Source organism: Staurois parvus, unplaced genomic scaffold (assembly GCF_062004578.1).
Source record: "Staurois parvus isolate SC_StPar_1 unplaced genomic scaffold, SC_StPar_1.0 ptg000822l, whole genome shotgun sequence".
NCBI lineage: Eukaryota > Metazoa > Chordata > Amphibia > Anura > Ranidae > Staurois > Staurois parvus.
Genome location: NW_028318618.1, coordinates 33,926 through 55,470, shown reverse-complemented (window position 1 = coordinate 55,470; position 21,545 = coordinate 33,926). Strand labels below are relative to the sequence as shown.

Genomic DNA, 21,545 nt, shown 5'->3' with positions numbered 1-21,545 from the left:
ACATTTGTGGTCAGTGAGAAGAATCTACCTTACTGATAGCTAGAAAGATAATTGTCATTTGCAGTTTGGGTAGAAATGACTGTTTGGGTTGTCATACTGAGCAATTTGTATTCTTTTACTATTTGATTTTTCACACTTATGATTGTAACGTTCCTTGCCATTAATGGGCAATTATCCATAGGCATCGCTGGTTTTCTGCTGTGCCACATGGCTTGATTCTTTCACCTGAATTCATGATGCATCATTTTTGTGATAATGTATACGGGTTGTACAAATTTATGCAATTTCTAATATTTGCATTACTCAATTAGAGTGATTTACTACACTGTCAGCTCAGATATCTGTTGACCCATCTACTATCTGATTTGTCCAAAATATTGATCTAACTTTTGCCATGATGTATTCGGTTTGTTTTCCTCAAACACTCTATGGGGAAAAAAAGAAGAAATGACTGTTTGGTAAAAGAACCTTTTGGAAACCTTGGCAATCCATGGAATCCCAGATGTGAATGGCTGAGCTAGACCTTTTCTCTTCTTATTGGAACTAAGTTTTCTGCAGTTAAAAAAAAGTTAGATGTCAGTATGATTTTTTCCATTGCTTGATATAAACATGACTTGTTCTAGGTCAATGACCCACCAAATAAATGATCAGAATGTTTGTAGAAATAAGCCCAGGCATGGCAGCTCCAATATTCCTATCCTGACAAGTCATTTAAATTCTACTGCAAACAATTTTTATGCTGATTATTCTTATGCTGATTAATTTTTTATTTTCAATAAAGTCTTTTAAACTAAATCCATTTGTGTACAATGTTACTGGAAAATAAGACAATGTATAAAAACCAAAAGAATCTACAGCGGATGTTACAATGAGATGTTTCCCAATAAATTATCTGGTTAATGTTCCCTCTTGTATTATTCTGAAATTAAGTTAAAAAAAAAGTAAATCTTCTATCTTGTAATACAAGAAAGTTTAGTTAGTATGGCAGAAAGTAAAACTTTACTGAGTTAAAGTAAAAAGGGTTTCAGCATGTTTAATCCTATTCTCTAGGAAACCTGTTTTAGATGCAAATTGGGAAGAACAATCCGGGGTTATTTACACAACATTTGCATTAGAAGTCAGCCAATAGAGAGCCCTCATTCTCTGCCTTCCCCGCCCATCTCCCTTGTATAAAGCGGGCCTCTCCCTCTGATCAGTCACTCTACTTCCAGAGATTTTGGTGTACGCATCTATTACAGCCCAGTTGAAGATTTGGTGACGTCTGGAGTTGATCTTCAGTGGAACGCAATACTCGAAAGGACTAATCTGATATCACAGTTGAATCCTCCTCCACAAAGGTAAGGTCACTTTCATCTAACCAATCAATGGATATTTATTTAAGGAACATTCTGAAAATGTATCCTACAGAGGGTCATGGCATGTTCGGTCAGTTTGTCATATTTAGTTTTTAAAAGATTACAAAGGGGCAATGAGTGGGGGGTCAGGACAGGATCATATGTAATAGAATGTATAACAGGAGGACAGGATAGCCATTGGAGGCTTGCCACGATCAGCCTGATGAAAAAGTTGTTCATAATACAGGATATGTAACAAGCTGATGCAGTCATTTGTGTGATGCAATACAAAGGGAAACGTGTTTTGTGTGGCCAGGTAATGTATAATTGTACCTAAAGCTCCTATTACAAGTATATTCCAATCTGTACAAAAAAAGAAAATGCCTTGAAAATATTTTTAAGAAGCCTGCAAAGACATGTGACATCACTCATGGTTATTGTGGGTTATTCTAAGACCTCACAGTTTTGGGGGGAATGCTTTATGGAAGTGTTACTAATATCTTCTGATGGCCTTTAGCATGGCCTCTGCTGCCTTGTACTGGGTTCTAAAGGTGAGGCAACCATTTCCCATATTTTACATGATAGTTCTGATTAAACTCACACTTCTTACCTGGCTGAGCTCTCTGTTCATACTAACTTTATGCAACAAGACTGGAAATTCAGCATAACTGGTTGGCAACAAGAAATCAGAACATATCTTGTAGTTCATTCTTATGTTTTATGTTTTAGTCTTTTCATGGCAGTATCTACCAGAAATATTAGGATCATCAAGATGGTTCTGGCACCAGATACACCTTTCCATAAATGCTGGCCAATGTTTAATTGCATTCCTTTCCTCAAGGACACTTCAGGATAAAAATTAGTATTTTGGCCCCCAGTTACTTAGAGGGCCCCCACACACAAATGAACTGGAAATTATTAGATATGTCCTGGCACTTCTGTATGTATTATATGTCTTGGCTTTTCCATTGTTTTTGTACTGTATCAAGGTCCTTTAACTGAACTCAGTAAATGTATCTTGTTGTGTCCAAGCTTTATACAGTATATGGTGTCCAAACTTATTCCTGAATCATATACATGTAGATGTGGAAGTCTATTGAACATTTCATATTATTAGGCATGTAACTGAGGGGAACAGTATTTGTATTTGACACATTTCTGAAGTCTGAATTTTTAAGGTTTGTTTTCTCTTAATAATGTAACAGTTTTCTGGTGTTGTTCTCCAGGACACTATGGCCTCCGTTGACCAAGATGTTGGACGTCTTTTGGATAAAATGGTATCCTTTTACTCTGAAGGACTACAACAGGTGGACTTCCTGGACCACTTCGACATTGAGAAGGAACTTGGAAATGGTGGCTATGGAAATATATACTTGGTGAAGGACAAGAAAACAGGTCAGTGAATTATCTAAACATTATTTAAATATCCTCTACAAATATATATATGCATGTAAATTTGATCTACAAGATACAAACTTTTTCCAAGAGATCACTAATTGTCATTGTAAAGGAACAGTAAAGTAGAATCCCTGAGCAACATGCTAAATGAAGAATAGCAGATATTTGTAGTGAGCAAATATGGCCCAATGCCAGAATTTATTACATCTCTAATTCTAAAAGGTTTCAGATATTAGGGATCTAAGCAGTGGGTTGATTTGTGCGAGGAATTATACAAATATAAACAAAATGCTTTGATGGTAAATACAGTATTTTTCTGGATAAGTGGATATTCCTAGACAGGCTGTATTAGCATGCAGTTCACCCTAGATCAGGGGTCTCCAAACTATGCCCCCCAGCTGCTGAAGTATTAAAAGTCCCATCATGCTTCTGGGAGTCTTGCTTGTGGCTGTCAGTCTTGCAAGGCCTCATGGGACTTGCAGTTCCTCAACACCTGGAGGGGCATAGTTTGGAGACCCCTTCCCTAGATAATGAATAAATAATGAATACGTGACGCTCATTCAGTCCACTGAATGAAAGGAAGGGGTTAGGAATAGTCGGGCTGGGAAGGATATGATGCTGGATATCCTCTAGTCTGGAAGTGAGGCCGGCTCTATCTCACTGGCTGCAGCAGTGTGCAGAGAAATCGAAATAAACTATTTCTGTTCAGCAGATGAGCCCATACAGCTGACTGTTGGCAAGGTTGAAGTTTAGCCTAATACATTCTCAGTCTGGGAGGAGCAGATCCTAATAAACTTTGAAGATTTTGGTAGGTGAAATCCATACTTCACCTTCTGGTGGAGTTTGGTAACCTGGCACTCCCCAACTTTAAGGTCTACTACTGGGCAGCCATTTTAGTTACTGTCCAATGTTGGTTTCTGAGATCAAAGGAGAATGCTGCTGCCCTGCTGGGCTCCTTTATGGAACTGGCTAATTTAGAGTATAGGGGTTTTCAGACTTATTCCTCCCTCGCTCTCCCCACCAAGACCATGCTTGGTGTGTGGAATTCAGCTAGAGTGCAATGTTTTCAACCCAATCAATTGTCTCCATACCATCCTTTCTGGAGAAATTCCTCATTGTCACACTTCAGGCTCATCCCAGATACATCTGTCTGGAGAGCATCATATCTCTAAGGGTATTGACCCCATATCAGGCCCAGAGTACTCTTGTCCTTCTAGAAGCTCTCTGTTTGGTCTGTTTCCCCCACAGGTTGTACTTTCACTACTGCCAGCTGAGTTATGCTACTGGATCCCAGTTTCCTGTACCACCCATATTGGTTACTAACAGATCTCCTGTCATAGGATTCTCTCTCTAAGCTGCTTTCCACACTCTATTCTACTTTTACTTGGGGTGATCTCCTATAAAATAGACAAACTCTTGCCAGGAATCCCTATCCAAGGTTGGGATATCAGCCCTCCAATACTCCCAGAGTTAGTTTGAATCAATGTGTCACTCAAGGAGATGACCAACTTAAAACCGTGTTCCAAGTTCTTTCATAGGGTGTATTACACCCCTCAGAGGTTGCACAGAATCTATCCACAGAGATCTCCAGACTGCACTAGATGCAGCACATTGGTGGGTACTTTCCCACTTTGGTCCTGCCCCAGGATAGTGCAGTTCTGGGCTGAGGTGTGTAACCTAATCAACAGTCATTTACAGCTAGCTCTTCCACACTTACCTTAATTGACTCTCCTGGGGATACAGGACAATGAACAGAGACCCAGTACCGGTTCTGTATTCCTTGCATTTGGCTTTCATGATTTTGACCCTGTATGCTCTTTCGTGTTATTTCTCCATATTTCAGCTTTTTCTGAGTTACTTTTACCATTTGATCTAAACAATAAAGAGCAATACTGGTTGTTTTTAAAATCTCCAATTTTTTTTAAGTAAAACATACAGAAATGATCAGTTGTAAATTTCCAGTTGTTGATCCAAGTTTTCATTTTTTTCCACAGGTAAAAGTATGGCAATGAAGGTGATGGATAAAGACCGGACCAGTCAGCAGTCTTTTCTCCATGAATTCAGCATTTCTTACTTTCTTTCTGCTCATCACAATATCATCGGATCTTGTGGCTTATTCTTCTCCACCATCGACTACTTCATCTTTGCCCAAGAACTGGCCCCCGCTGGTGATCTGTTCTCCATGATTTTTCCAAATGTAAGTGCATTAAGGTGCAGGTATGCCCATTTTTTTAGGCTTGAATAAATAACAGTTAAGACAAAGTGATGGGAAATTCAGAATTTTTGTTTAATGACAGTGGTCACCAAGACATTTAGAGAAAGTGAATCTTCCTAGGGAGGGACACATCCAACAATAGAATCCACTCCTACCCTAAAAAAAAAACCAAAACATGTTATGATCATACATAGACTTCTATTGATTCTTTTTCTCCTTATAATATACACTACTGTATTTAACATCTATTGTATTTTTATTCTAGGTGGGAATTCCAGAAGCTTCAGTAAAGAGGTGTGCTGTGCAGATTGCCAGTGCTCTCGAGTTCATAGCGGAAAAAGGTCTCGTCCACATGGACCTGAAGCCAGAAAATGTCTTGGTGTTTGACCAGGACTGCCATTGTGTCAAGGTCACAGACTTTGGCCTTGCTAAGGTCAAAGGGACAGTACTTCGAGCCAGGTGTGGCAGCAAACACTACATGGCCCCAGAATTGCGTGAGATGACCATTTCCGATACACTGGTTGTAGATGGCAGTCTGGATGTGTGGGCGTTTGGTGTATCCATCTACTGCCTCCTCACAGGAGAGTTTCCATGGCAAGTGGCCAACCTTGATGATGAAGGATACAAACAGTTTGTTGAATGGCAAAACACTTTCCAGACAGATGATCCTCCCGAAGCATGGAGAAAGGTTCCCACTGGGATACAGAAGATGTTTTGTGATCTTTTGGCAATTGATTTTACCAAAAGAGGTCAAACAACGGAAGTCTTCAAATATCTGAATGAAAGCTGGAAAGAAGAAACTTTGGATTCAGACATAGGAGGAGATTATGAGAATCTCATAGAAAGTATTTCTTCTTTTATATGAGCAGCCAATGGTTGCTCACACTGTAAACACCTCACAGAACATCACATCCGCTCCCAGCTCCTTGTCTTCGGCTTTGAACACACACTTCTGGATCTCAGTCCGAGATGTAAGGGATTTCTGGCAAGAAGAATCGCGATCGGAAATGCGCATGCGCATAGGAATTCCCAAAGAAGAATTGTCGGTTGTGCGCAGAAATGCGGGATCGCACATGATTGGCGCCAGATGGCCTATTTAAGGAGTGTCTCTGCTCTTGTTAAGTGCTGACTGGTCTTCAGCTCCCCCTTGTCCTGCTTGTTCCTGTGTGATTCCTTTGTTGCTGACCCGGCTTGTTCCTCACCTGACTCTGATTGCGCTCCTGATTGATACGGATTCCTGACTACGGCTCTGCTCCTGACCTTTGGCTTTTCCTTCTGATTCTGTACCGTGCTGCCCGACTGCTGATGACCCTGGCTATTCCATGACACTGCTCCTTTTTCTCTTGTCCTGCCTTGCTCTGGTGCATGCCTGGCAATCTACAAAACCTGCTCTGCCTACTACTACTGTGCCAAAATCAGAGGATCATCAGCCTTCCAAGGTCATCTGTAAGAGCTGCAAATAACTACTGGCGCTCTTGTTCCCCTGGGTCTTAGACTCAGTCTGTTCCAACTCCAGAGGGGTCAGGACTAGTGACGCAAGTGAGGCCAGCTTTGTCATTTCAGTCTCCCATCAGGTATGTGATAGTACCAGTCAGCCAATGATGGAGTCTGAAAGGGAGGCCTCTCCATTAGGGGACATTTGCCAATCAGCATCTGCCTTGTTTAACTTGGTGCAAGATTTGCAGAGAAACTTTGAGCATCTGGAGAGTAAACTGCTAACTGACTCTAATGGCCGCACAGATGCTGATCTCACTGCAGATGCAACCACTAAAATGGAGCCCATTATGATCTTTGAAACTCCTGCCCTACCGGAACCCCGGGTGCCTACGCTTGAGTTTTTTTTTACAGGAGACCGCAGGCAGTTGAGAACTTTTCGTAACTCCTGTGAGTTATATTTTTCCCTTCTTCCAAGGACGTTTTCATCACCAAATACCAAGGTAGGATTTATCATCACATTTCTTAGGAATGAACCTCAATCCTGGGCATACCACCTTCGTGAGCAACATGATCTGGCTCTAACTTCAACAGACTTTTTTTCACAGCAATGGCACAAATCTATGCTGATCCTTTCCTGCGTCAAACCGCTGAATCTATGCTTATATTCTTCCACAGGCCTTTGGCCTTGTTGTAGCTTACTGTTACTGATTTCCGCATCTGGAGTTCCGATACTTAATGGAACGAGTCTGCGATCCGCTACCAGTTCCGTCTTGGTCTGACACCCTGAAGGATGAGCTTGCCCGAGGGGGGTACTAACCAGGTTGGAGAACCTGATAGACCTGACAATCCACATTGACCGTCGGATTTGGGAAAGATAGGATGAGAACTAATGGGGGAATTCTGATATGTTCAGAAATAGGGACCTCCGTGCCCTCTACGAATGCTGTTCCATCAGAGTCGCCCACTAGTCCATCTAGGAGAAGCTTTTGGAGACCACAGTTGTCTGCGGCTGAATGCATTCAACGACAGAAGTTTAACCTCTGCCTCTACTGTGGTGGTGCAGGTCATTATGTGGCAACATGCCCAATAAGACCTCATAAGCCCTCTCCCAACTGGTTCTATATGATGCACCCCCAAGGTACAAACCAAACGCATCCCTCCTTCCATCTTCAACTACAAATGGCCGAAAGGACAATCACAGTCCCGGCCATTATAGACTCGGGTGCTTGTAGTTGTTTTATGGATGCCAACTTCGCTACCTAGATTAAGATTTCGCTCCGTATCAAGTCACAAAAACTTGCAGTTCATCTTTCAGATGGGTCCGTTATTAGTTGCGGCCCAGTGACACAAGAAACTATGCCAAAGTTATGCTACTCTCCCTCAGGACACCAGGAATTTCTATGTCTGGATATTATTACCTCCTCGATTTTTCCAGTTATTCTCGGCCTGCCCTGGCTAAGAGCACCCAACCATCAATTGGTTGTCTGGAGAGATCCTCTTTCCTTTGGAATACTGTCTGAATCACTGTATCTCCAAAGAAACAAGTGCAGCAACCCCTCTTCTCAGCATTCACTCTGATCCCAAAACCGTGAAACTCGTTCCTGTGGTGTACCATGAGTGTCTGGACGTATTCAATAAAAAGAGTGCCAATACTCTTCCTCCTCATCGTTCCTATGACTGTCCGATTGAGCTCCTGCCCGGCGCCGAAATTCCTTTCGAATTTACCCCCTATCCGAAGTCAAATTAGAGGTCCTCTAGGGTTATATTGATGAGTCTAGAAAAAGGGTTTATTCAGCCTTCTACATCACCAGAAGGAGCTGGCATCATCTTTGTCGAGAAGAAGGATCACACTCTTAGACCTTGTGTGGACTACAATGTCCTAAACAAGACCTTGTGTGGACTACCGTGTCCTAAACAAGAGAACGTTTAAAAATCGTTATCCACTTCCTCTAATTCCCGAGTTATTGCAAAGGCTGCGAGGAGCATGTTTCTTCTCAAAATTGGATCTGAGGGGCGCTTACAATCTAGTGAGAATTTGTGAAGGTGACGAATGGAAGATGGCCTTTCGAACCCTATTTGGGCATTTTGAATACTTGGTAATGCCTTTTGGTCTCTGTAATGACCCAGCAACCTTCCAACACCTAGTACATGGTGTATTTCCAGACTATCTGGATCTATTCTTAATCATTGAACTGGAGAAAACTAGGATGTCATCCAGGTAAATAGAAAGACATCGGCATCACGTAAAGAAGACTGGATAGATTACGCCAACATCGCCTTTACGCAAAGGCCGAGAAATGTGAATTTGAGACACATTCTATCCAGTTCCTTGGACTTGTAATCACCCCGAAAAGGTGTCCTCTGTCTTAGAATGGCCCATTCCAGGAGACAGGAAAGCAGTGCAGCGCTTCGTAGGATTCGCAAATTTTTACAGGAAATTTTATCAAAACCTTCTCTGGGATCATTGCACCAGTAATGCAGCTCACCAGGCAGCATATTCCCTTCAAGTGGACTCCCGAGGCCCAAGCAGCCTTTGAGCAATTAAAGACCTTGTTCACCTCCACACCTATCCTGAAGCATTCAGACCCTGCTCTAGCCTTTGTCCTCGAAGTGGATGCTTCGGAGAATGCTGTAGGAGTCCTCTTATCACAAAGACAGGGACTTAAATCCCTTCTGCACCCTGTTGCATTTTTCTCCAGGAAACTAATTCTCTGAAAGGAACTATGATGTGGGAGACAGAGCTGCTAGCCATTAAGGCAGCCCTGGAAGAATGGCGCTACTTATTGGAGGGAGCATCCCACCCTATTCTCATCTTCAGAGACCATAAAAACCTGGAGTACCCGAAAAAAGGCAAAAACGCCTCAGGCCATGACAAGCAAGATGGGCACTATTTTTCTCCCGCTTCTCTCGTGGTCTCCACAGTGTGGGGTCGGGTGCATCCGTGGGCCGGTTAAGGTGTTGTGTGCCTCCTCGGACTCTGCGTTGCCCTCTGATTATGGGGAGTACCAGGACGTGTTTGATAAGGTACACGCTGGTGCCTTACCTGCTCATCGTCCTTACTACTGCGCCATATCCTTGCAACCCGGTGCCACTCCTCCGCGTGGCAGGGTGTATCCTCTCTCGGTTGCAGAGAATAAGGCCATGGAGGAATACGTTGCGGATGTGCTTTCCCGGGGGCACATTCGTATGTCTACTTCCCCAGCAGGAGCGGGCTTTTTCTTTGTAAAGAAGAAGGGTGGTGAATTGAGGCCTTGCATTGATTATAGGGGTCTTAATCGAATCACCACTAAGAATGCCTACCCGATCCCCTTGATTACTGAGTTATTCGACCGCCTTAAGGGGGCAACAGTCTTTACCAAACTTGACCTTAGGGCGGCGTACAACCTCGTACGGATCAAACAGGGGGATGAGTGGAAGACCGCGTTTAACACCAGAACCGGTCACTACGAATACCTGGTGATGCCCTTCGGGTTGTGTAACGCGCCCGCAGTTTTTCAGGAATTCATAAATGATGTCCTTCGTGACTTGTTGCAGCAGTGCGTGGTAGTTTACTTGGATGACATCCTGGTTTACTCTGCCTCCATGGAGTCCCATATCCAGGATGTCAAGCAGGTGCTGCAACGATTACGTGAGAACAAACTTTTTTGTAAACTTGAGAAGTGCGAATTCCATCGATCCCAAGTTGCCTTTTTAGGCTACATCATTTCTGCGGAGGGATTCTCCATGGACCCTCAGAAGGTTTCGGCAGTTCTGCAGTGGCCTCGTCCCAATGGTCTTCGGCCCATTCAGCGCTTTTTGGGTTTTGCCAACTACTATCGGAAGTTCATCCGGAACTTCTCCACGCTGGCAAAGCCTCTCTCAGACCTAACCAAGAAGGGCAGTAATCCTCACGAGTGGCCACCCGAGGCCATCGTAGCGTTCAAGGCTCTTAAATCCGCCTTCGCGTCGGCTCCGATACTGTCTCATCCCAATCCTGGATTGCCCTTCGTCCTTGAGGTTGATGCATCCGAGACGGGAGTAGGCGCTCTCCTGTCTCAACGTCGGTCGCCCGATGGACCCCTACTTCCCTGTGGGTTCTACTCTAGGAAGCTTTCCTCTGCAGAGTGCAACTACCAGATTGGAGATAGGGAGTTGTTGGCAATCATTCTGGCTCTCAAGGAATGGAGGCACCTGCTCGAGGGCTCCGCGGTTCCGGTCCTCATTCTTACCGATCATAAGAACTTGACTTATCAGATTGACACCCCGCCAGGCCAGATGGGCTCTGTTCTTGTCACGCTTCAACTATGTGGTTTCATATTTGCCTGGTTCCAAGAATGTCAGGGCTGATGCGTTATCACGGCAATACTCTGAGTTGTCCAGGGAAGACTCTGAGCCAATCTCGGTTATTCCTCCAGATCAGATCCTGGCTGCCATTCGCACCAGTCTGACCACTCCTCTTGGGGAGCAGATTTTGGCGGCCCAATCTGATGCTCCCCCCGGGAAGCCGGAGGGTAGATCTTTTGTACCCGAGGGATTGCGCACCCGCCTGCTGCGTACCTACCATAACGCCAAAACTGCCGGGCATCCGGGGAAGAACCAGCTGTGTTGGGTCGTCTCTCACTTATTCTGGTGGCCAACCCTCCGTGCCGACATTGCCTCTTATGTAGCGGCATGTTCGAACTGTGCCCAGAATAAGTCTCCACGGCATCTCCCTTTGGGTCTTCTGCAACCCATTCCCAATGGGGAGCGTCCTTGGTCACATCTAGGGATGGACTTTATTGTAGACCTCCCGGTGTCTCGGGGTCATACGGTCATCCTCATGATCGTCGATCGGTTTTCCAAGATGTGCCATTGCATTCCACTCAGGAAATTACCAACAGCGCAAGAACTGGCCACGGTCTTTTCCAGGGAGATTTTTCGCCTGCATGGGTTGCCTAAGGTGATTGTCTCGGACCGCGGGAGTCAGTTCGTGTCCAGATTCTGGCGCGCCTTCTGCTCCCAGTCTGGTATTAGTCTCTCCTTTTCCTCAGCCTACCACCGCAGTCCAATGGGGCTGCGGAGCGTTCCAATCAGGCCTTAGAACAATTCCTTCGATGTTATATTTCAGACCATCAGGACGATTGGGCCGATCTCCTGCCTTGAGCACAGTTTGCCAGGAACTCGGCGGTCAACTCCTCCTCCGGGATGTTGCCCTTCATGGCCAAGCCGCAGTATTACCTGAGAGGTTCTCACCACAGGACATTCCGGCTGTGGAGAACCATCTTGCTGCCCTGCGTTCTTCATGGGGGCAGATCCAGAGGGCCTTGCGGGACTCAGCTCAGCGCCAAAAGTTCCAGGCTGATCGCAGACGGTTGCCCGCTCCTTCATACCAGGTCGGCAATCAGGTGTGGTTGTCTACTCGCAACCTCAATCTTCGGGTGCCCACACCCAAACTAGCTCCCCGTTTTGTCGGTCCTTTCCGCATTCTCCGCAAAGTGAATCCGGTGGCCTATGCCCTTGCCCTTCCGTCTGGGATGCGGATCTCCAATATCTTTCATGTTTCCCTGTTGAAACCTCTGATCTGCAATCGCTTCACTACCTCTCTGCCTCGGCCCCGTCCTGTCCGGGTTGACGGTCATGAGGAGTATGAGGTGAGCCGGATCCTGGACTCTCGATTGGTGCGCGGTCGATTACAGTTCCTGGTTCATTGGCGCGGTTATGGTCCTGAGGAGCGTTCCTGGGTTCCTTCCGCGGATGTCCATGCTCCTGCCCTCCTCCGCGCTTTTCATACCCGCTTTCCTCAGAAACCTTTTGTTGAGCCGCGGAGGAGGAGGGGCCCTTGAGGAGGAGGTACTGTCAAGGTCCTACCTTTTCCCTGAGGTTATGTTACTCCATGTGCTGGCGTCCATCTTGGATTCTGCTGTGCATGATGGGAGTCCTTTTTATGCCTTCAGGTGTCTGAGGTCCACCCCCCAGAGGGGCGTGGCTGATGACATATAAGCCTGTGGCCCGCACATGCTCTTTGCACTTGTGTCTTGTGTCTTGGTGTTACTATTACTCTGTTCTGACTCTCGTGACTCTCCTGGTATTCTGATTCGGCTTGTGACTTGACTATTCTTTGTATTCTCCTTTGATCTGACCCTCTGTTGCTGAACTCGGCTTGTGACCCTGTGATTCTCGTCTGCTGTCCTGTACTGTTTTGTCCTGTTGTTGTTGACCCCGGCTTGTCTGACTACTCTTTTGTTTCTTCCACCAGCTACACGCCATTGGCGGCGGCCATTACCGCAGCTGAGGTGTCTCGGGGGCCGCGACCTGGTTCCTGGCTGCGTCAAGTCCATCCCCACCATCAGGGGCCCTGGTGAAGGGCAGCCTGGGACTTAGACTCCGTGCCCTGAGGCACTTCGGTCTGTGGGTGGTGGTTGTCGTCAGCCAGTGCGTTTACATTGTTAGGCCTGCCTGTCCGTTCCTCGGCTCCTGCCCTGACAGGTATGCTGTTAATCATTTAAAATATTTATTAGTAAAATGCTAACCAATTAATTTAATCTAGCATTGTCAAGAACAGATATTACATCTCTAGTGCAGTAACTCGTAGGGGCCTGAGTTGTGTTTAATCAATCTATTATCAAAAACAGTAAAACCAGTGAAGGATGGTTTCTTTTGGTTAATGTAGGTCTCTTCCTTTTGTCTTATTAACTATGATTCTCTATTCTTGGGCCATTTTCTAATTTACACAAACCACTTACATAGCCAGTGTCTGTAACTTTATAAATCTTTAACATTTCATATATACATAATGTAGATCACTTTTTACTGGGATATTCAGTCATTCTATAAGGAAGTAATGTTTGAGAACTGACCCTGTGCCGTTGATTACCATACAATTCTGCTTTCATGTTTGCTGTTCACAGATACTTTTCTTTATTTTGCTCTAACAATATTTCTTTATATTTTCTTTCATGACAAATCTGGACTATCCCTGGTGGATGGACAAGACCCCTTGGACAAGACCCCTGCCTGATGCATGGGGGATGTAACTTGTACATATATGAGAAGTTACTCCTCCTGTGCACTGGGTGGGGCTCTTGAATTTTCTCCGTATATAAAAAAAAAATTCTTACTGATCCTGCCAAAATCTTGTAAGCAGCTAAATTCTGGCTTGAAATGACAACACGGCCTCTGTTGTTGAACTCAAAGCTTATCATCCATGGTGAAAACAAACCACTTCCATAAATGGCAAGAAAAAAGTCAAGTTTCCAATTTTACATTGGAATATTTCAGACCATGTTTAGCCCCTTGTTAAGTGAGGTGAAAACATCACAGCACCCTTCCTCAGCACTCCTCTCAAGAGCCCTTAGTCCTGATGCAAATGGTGGGCTGGATCTTGGGAGGAGTTGAAAACATAAAAATGCCTTGTTTGGTGGATTGTCTGTCAGTATGGAGGAGTGGCCATTCCTGGACAAGCTGTATTTTCATGCAGACACCCCAGGTAATGCCCACATATGAGTTTCCACAACTGATAACAGAAAGCCAATAGATAAAAGAGGTGAACCAGGGACAGTCAAGCTGAGGAAGAGATGTTAGATGAAGCTCAATGTCCTCCAGCCCAGAAATGAGGCTCTGCCCACTGTTACAGACTACATTTACTGATTGGTCCAGGAAATTCCTGGTCTGGGTTGCCAACTCATTGCTAGAGAACATGTGCCGCTGCATGATGGGACTTCCTTCCGGACGTGCCGTACAGAGGATATGATTTTGGCACATATTTGATCCATCCTATGGGTGCCCAGGCATAGCTCCATTTTACTCTGGAAATCGATAATGTCACAGACCTTTTAAAATGTTACTTTCCCCACAGCTAGGTAAGCTGGAAATTTTCATTTTTAACCTTTTCAAGTATATACAATTTCATCCCCTTTCCTGGCCATGTCAATTTTCAGTTTTCAGCGTTGTCACACTTTGAATGACAATTGCGCAGTCATGCAACACTGCACCCACATGAATTTTTAACGGTCCTTCAGACAGTTGCTCTTCAATTCCAGGTCCCATTCACATGCCAAGAGGTAGAAGGAGAGAACTCCTGGCTGAATTATATGAAAAAGCAAACAATACTTCTCTACTGTTGGGACAAACACTGACCTCCCTATTAGAAACTTAGGCAGACTCAGATTGACCGTTCAGTACAGGAGCAACAAAGATATAGATAAGATCTTCTGACTGAAATAAGATGCCACAATGCTCTTGTTGAATCACAGCAAGTCACATTGGAAAAAGAGGAGCAGAAAAAATGTCAACTGCTCTTTACCTGGTTGGGTCTGTTACGCCACTGAGCCAACAGCTGGGGCCCATGGACCCATAAGAATACTAAAAAAAATTTAAATAATAATTTAACCGCCTCCCACCCACCATATAAGGAAATGATGGGCGCAAGGCAGTTTTCTCGTTCTGGCAGGATGTTATATGACATCCTCCCACTCTAACCACGCGTGCACGCCCCCTGGCACACAGCAGTTCATCGACCAATGGAAAGAGCCGAAATCGTCGGATGTGTCCAATCACAGCTGATCACATGTAAATAAGGAATTGCTGGCTATCTGCATTTCTCGCCTCACGAGCTGTCATGCTGACAGCTCTTGAGGAGAGTCGGTAATCAGCATTACTCAGCGGGGACATCTACACTGATCATCAGGGCACTTCCATCAATGCCACCTGCCAGTGCCCATCAATGCCACATCAGTTTCCATCTCAGCTGCCTGACAGTGCCTATCAGTGCCATATGAGTGCTGCCTTTCAGTGCCCATCAGTGTCGCCTATCGGTGCCCAAAACTGCAACCTCATTAGCGCACATCAGTGAAGAAGAAAATCACTAAGAAAACTCTCAGTTGTTTTGGTTTGTTTTTGGTTTGTTTAGCAAAAACTAAAAAACCCAGAGGTGATTAAATACCACCAAAAGAAATCTCTATCTGTCTCAAAAAAAGATAAAAATGTCACATGGGTACAGTGTTGCACAACCGAGCAATTGTCATTCAAATTGCGACAGGACTGAAAGCTGAAAATTGGCCTGGGCAGGAAGGGGGTAGAAGTGCCCTGTAGGCAGGAAGGGGGTAGAAGTGCCCTGTGGGCAGGAAGGGGGTAGAAGTGCCCTGTGGGCAGGAAGGGGGTAGAAGTGCCCTGTGGGCAGGAAGGGGGTAGAAGTGCCCGGTGGGCAGGAAGGGGGTAGAAGTGCCCGGTGGGCAGGAAGGGGGTAGAAGTGCCCGGTGGGCAGGAAGGGGGTAGAAGTGCCCGGTGGGCAGGAAGGGGGTAGAAGCGCCCGGTGGGCAGGAAGGGGGTAGAAGCGCCCGGTAGGCAGGAAAGGGGTAGAAGTGTCCTGTAGGCAAGAAGGGGGTAGCAGTGCCCGGTAGGCGAGGGGTTAAATTCAGTTGTGACGTTGCTTCGTTTAGGTTTATATAATGTTTTGTTGTTTGTATTATTTAAGACTTGCGTCTTATTACCACATTAAAGTATTTTGAACATAATGCTTCCTTTTTTATTTTTTTTAAATTATAATTGCCAACATTTCTATATGGAAGATAAATCCCTAAATCTCCATTAGTATCCAGGCTTGGGTGAATGTATGTGACACTTGGCTGATTTGTAATACTACCACGGGGTGACAAAAGTAGAACGCAGCTTAAGAATCCGTGATGAGAACTGGAATTGAAGTTTTCCAACACCAATCTTCATGAGAAACTGCATGTGACAGCAATGCAATAAAATGTGATTTTATTTGAGGGATGGAAGCACCTCACAGGGCGTTTCATCTTTTTAATTTATAAGGGGCTGATGAGGTCACAGAGGGAGAAAGAGACCTCATTACAATGAGTGGAAATTTTAAACAGACATAAGCCATTTAAATATAGAATGATCCCAATCAGTCTTTTACATGTTGTGATCCCATTCTTGTGAGTCTTTTGAGTTGTAATTATAATGTGCATGACTGTCACAAGTTAGCCTGCAGTTTCTTGTTTGTGTTCTTACCTCCTTGCTGCAGTGCGGTTCCTGATCCCTTTCACATGTGTGGTTTGTCTGTGCTCACCTATGGGTGTCATCTGCTGTTCTCTGGGTTTTATTTCCTTCCCTTCCATCACTTTCTGGCCCTTCTCCTTGTTTGCCTGTCTATATAAGACATGCTCAGTCTAGGCCACTTTGCCTGAGCAACTGCCTAGTTGTTGGAGTGCTTGTGTGGTGCTAATGCCTGTATCGTGCAATGACTACTTGTGTACCTCCCCCCGCTTTGTTCTCTGATTGTGCTTGTTTTCCGCCCATCCTATTGGATTTCCAGTTGTCTCCTCCCATTGTACCCTGCTTCCGCAAGCGGTCTCCTCATCCTCAGCTGAGCATACCTGGGGGCCGCGACCTGGTCCCAGCTTGCTGCAAGTCCATCCCCACCATCATGGGCTCTGGTGTAGAAGCAGCCTGGGGCTTAGGCTCCATGCCAGGGAACCCCAAGTTGAGTATCTACAAGGGCTCACTACCAAGGGTGCTGACAATGACAGCTCAAATAGCGCAAAAAATAAAAACCGCACAGGCGAAAAAATACCACCGAAAGAAAGCTCAATTTGTGGGGAAAAAAAGGATGTAGATTTCATTTATGTACCGTATTGCATGACTGCGCAATTGTCCGTTAAACTAGCGCAGCGCTGTATAGCAGAAAAATGGCATAAATTGCAGTATCTATCCCATAGTTTGTAGTCTCTATAACTATCACACAAAGCAATCAATATACACTTATTGGGATTTTTTTTACTAAAAACATGGAGCAGAATACATTTTGGCCTAAATTTATAACCAACTTTGAGTTTACTATATATTTTTTATAGCTGAAAGTAAAAAATTTTGTTTTTCTTCAAAATTTTTGGCCTTTTTTTGTTTATAGCATGAAAAATAAAAAGCGCACAGATGATCAAATACCACCGAAAGAAAGCTCTATTTGTGTGAAAAAAGGACGTAAATTTTGTTTGGGTGCAGCATTGCATCACCGCGCAATTATCAGTTGAATTAGTGCAGCGCCGAGTAGCAAAGAGGCGTGGTCATTAAGGGGGGTAAATCCTCAGGAGGGGGAGGGGTTAAATTGGCATTTTCAAAGTATTTGTGGCCAAGCATTGATATCTGAAATAAAATCATCGAGCCTCTTACAAAACACCTTGGGGTGTTTGCCCCTTTGTATGATTATTTACACCTGCATGGTGTGCCATAGCCTCAATACGTGTAACATGTAGTCATGAAGTGCATTATTTGTGTACAATGTATGCTCATTTGAAGCACAAAGGTACTCCCTTGATTGTGGGCCTCTCCATGCATTTAGTCTGTAAAAATAAGTCTCACGCATGTGCCACAATCATGACTGGTAGGCATTGCTTTTTTTTTGAGGGGGGTTTAATTTATAACTATGCCTATTCATTGTGACATAATGCCTTAGACTGTCAATTTATATCATCCTTGCATTTTTGGGGCTATAGCAATGTAATAGGCTGTCAGTACACCACTGATTATATATATATATTGTTTTAAATACTCTAACTCTTACAGAGACACTATTTTCACCTCTTCAAATCCGTACACTTTCACCCCCTTCCTGCCCAGGCCAATATTCAGCTTTCAGCGCTGTCACACTTTGAATGACAATTGCGCGGTCATGCAACACTGTACCCATATGAAATTTTTAGCATTATTTTTGAGACAGATAAAATTTTATTTTGGTGGTATTTATTCACCGCTGGGATTTTTATTTTGTTTGCTATATAAATTGTCCAAAAATGTAAAAAAAAGTGTTTTTATTATAAAATGTTGCAAATAAATAGTCTTTCTTCATAAATCTTGGCCAAAATGTATTCAGCTATTTTTTTTAGTAAAAAAAAAACCTAAATTAGTTTATAACCAAAAAATATAATTTTTACATTTTTATTTTAGATTTTATTTTTTTTAAACAGACTGTGACACTGTACTACTTGTGGGGGGGTGATGAAGATTGTTACACTGATTGCTTTTACATCCAGAAAGGCTGTAAAAGCAATAATTTTTCCTCTCTGCATTCTTGCAGCCATTGAGAAATACTGTCGTTGGTCACAGCCTGTCACATGGTACAAGGCTGTTGTGAATAGGCTTGAACCATGTGACCTCTGTGATCATTTATAGATTTCACATGTAGTACGCAATGATGTCAGGAAGTGACATCTTGCTTACTACTATTCATGTGATCACCGATTGGCCAATCAGTGATCACATGATCGAGACCTTACCACAGAGGTTCCGTACAGCAATCTGTGTTCCCAGGGAGCGTGCACAGGCTGGAAATGCGGGCGCTGTTTATGAATGGCAACCTGCCCCTGCACTGCTCCCGTCCGGCCCATGTACATAAACAGCTGGTTGGGAGCAGTGCAGGGGCAAGTGGTTAAGGTATAATTTTTTACTACAGAAATTTAACTGAATACATTTTTGCATACAGTGGTATATAAATGTAATATATTTTACAAATTTTTCTAACAGAAAATAAGATTTTTTTTTTTTTTTCAAAATGTTTTGACTTTTTTAAATTTATCTGGTTTAACTACAAACAAAAGAGTTCAATATGCCTCACCAAAATGCTAGCAATTTAAATGCAGCTTGATTGATTAATTGTCATTAAAGGGTGACAGGTTCTAAAAATGTAAAAATGGCATAGCAGGGAGGTACTGAAATTGTCCAATAATATGGTGGTTAAATTTGGTCCCATCTTCAGCTCTGGTAGAGTTCCTTGGTGTCAAACAGTTTTTTTTTTTTGGTCCATGCTCCAGATCCAAAGTGCAAGCTTCAAAGCCCAGTAGGTAGTAAGACAGTAAAGGGTCATCCTTCTTGGTGTGGCTGATGTGTCAGGTTCTGGTTTTCCCATCTTCCTCCGCTGCTTGTATCTGTAAAAATAACATGATAGAGCACATATTAGTGTCAAGCTAGAATTGTTTTTAAGATATTCATACTCACCTGCATGTTGAATCATCACTTATATATTGAAATTGTCCAACAAAAGCTGATTAGGCCTCTGGATGGACACAGATGTGCTACGTAAAGAGGCTAGAGAGGGTCTGTGTCTTCACCTGACACTAGGCTCTAGCCTGCTTTCAGCTGATTCCAGATCACACCACAGCAGAAGTATTAAAAGTATGAGGTGACCAAGGAGCGTGTAATGACCAAAAAGGATCGGTCATACTTCTTTCAATGATGGCTTGTTCAGTAACCTAATAAAGTCTATTATGTAATTTTGTCATTTTTAATTCATTGTAGAACATGAGAACATTAAAACAGAAGTTCACAATTAAAAAAAAAAACCAAACACCTTGGTCTATGCAACCTCAATATGATTCTCCATTGGTCCCATGCCGCTTCAAGGATTGAGAACTGCATGATCAAAGACTGTTGATCTTCCAGTTCACTTCTGTGGGCAGAGTGGTGGCTGTCAGTGGCCAGCTCTGTGCTCTCATCTCCAGCTCTCACTGGAGCTCTGGGCTGTGGAGTGGTGTTCAGTGGCTGGTTCAGCCTCTCAGCGGCATATTGAGAGAATGAGCGGGCTGCTGCTTATGAGTCGTAATGGATCCAAAAAAAAAATAAGTCCGGATACCTGAAGAGTGTGGAACAGCTCAGTGACACTCCTGCTCCGCAGTGCACGTCTCTAAACCAAACAGTGATAATGAGCCACATAAAAAAAAATAAAAATTGTGCAAAATTCAGATTGTGATCTGAAAATGAATCTTCTAAATAAATCCAAACTGTCACTAAAACTCATCTGGTGTCCAAAAAATATTTTTCTTATGTAATGAACTATCCAAAGATAGGCGTAGTCCTACAGTTCTTCCTTGTTCCCATATTACCTCAAAATAAAGAAATAAACTGTGCATTTTCCCTATAACTTCATATGCCTCCAAAACACCTCGGTGTACCCGTTTTGGAAAAATATATCAATAAATCAAAACATGTTGTGCTACCAGCACTAAGTGACTGCAAATGTGGAAATCTACCACAGCAAGAAAAAGTGACAGTGAATGCCCAAACACAACAAAAACCCAAACACAAGATCTCCTGTCAATCCATGTACCTTACCTAATTGACAAAAGAAACCCAGTACAAAACATGCTGCAAATCCTCCCGGTAACTGCAAACAAAATGGATGATGTGAACTCAAATAATAGTCAGAAAGGTGTGCACTGGATGACAGGTTTTGGATCACAGAAGACCTTACCAGAGGACAGGTAAACAGGGCTTCGAATAGACCAGCAGCTATCCCGGATCCTGGCTTCATATGCTTCGCACAATAAAGATGGTACCACAAAGAGAAAAATATAGCAATAGTGCATGACCTCCAAAGAACGTAAAGGCACTTTAATAGAACTGCTTACATTTCAAATTGCAGAGTTAGCGCAGTTAAAAACAACCTGCCGCAAAAGTATAAAGTTCATTATCTCCCAGATGGATAACCACTTCCAAGATGGAAGATTCAGAACCTCCAGCTACAATGTCTGACACCCTGACATGTTCCATCATTCCGATTTATTCATAGGATCCTCTAAACCACAATAGCAGTATGAGAAAAGCTGTCTGCCCTTACTTCTCCATAGAGGTTATACTACAGGTACAACCGGTTTTTTGGCATAATAAACATATACTTACCTTCTCTATGCAACGAGTCATCACACAGCGGCACGGATCCTCCTTTTTGTGGGGTACCACACTTGCACTCCTCGCATCTCCCCCCACCGAGTGCCACCAAAGCAACCCACATGCTATGGTAGGCACTGGTGTGTACTTGCTCCCAAGCCAGGTCTGTAAGTCAGTTGGCACACAGACAGCAGCTAAGCCCTGGCCCCTGCTCCATCCACAATTAAAAAATACAAAAGTCACAGTACACATTTGACTTAAGTATACAATCACAGGAGTGCAGTTGAACAGGATAGGATCCCAAACATCAAGCTAATTAGTCATCCTTCTTTGTAGATTCTAAAAAACATCAAATTAAATGATACTTTAAAACACATAGCATGTTACAACATTTACATCAGGGGCGGACTGACCATTTGGAAACTCGGGCACTGCCTGAGGGCCCGGGGTCAGTAGGGGGCCCCATGAGATGCCCCTGGTACCTTTTTCATAGGCTTTTTTGAGTTTGGGCAAGGACACAGGGGCCCCATGATCCCCTATTG

General features: G+C 43.8%; 1 protein-coding gene across 1 annotated transcript; it reads left to right on the top strand.

Moving 5' to 3' along the window:
* Positions 1–1,852: 1,852 nt before the first annotated feature.
* LOC149443931 (serine/threonine-protein kinase SBK1-like) lies at positions 1,853–5,812 on the top strand. The gene is made up of 4 exons (XM_089655132.1): positions 1,853–1,885; positions 2,561–2,729; positions 4,727–4,929; positions 5,213–5,812. Exons 1-4 carry the CDS (start codon positions 1,853–1,855, stop codon positions 5,810–5,812), a joined length of 1,005 nt encoding a protein of 334 aa, XP_089511258.1.
* Positions 5,813–21,545: the final 15,733 nt, after the last annotated feature.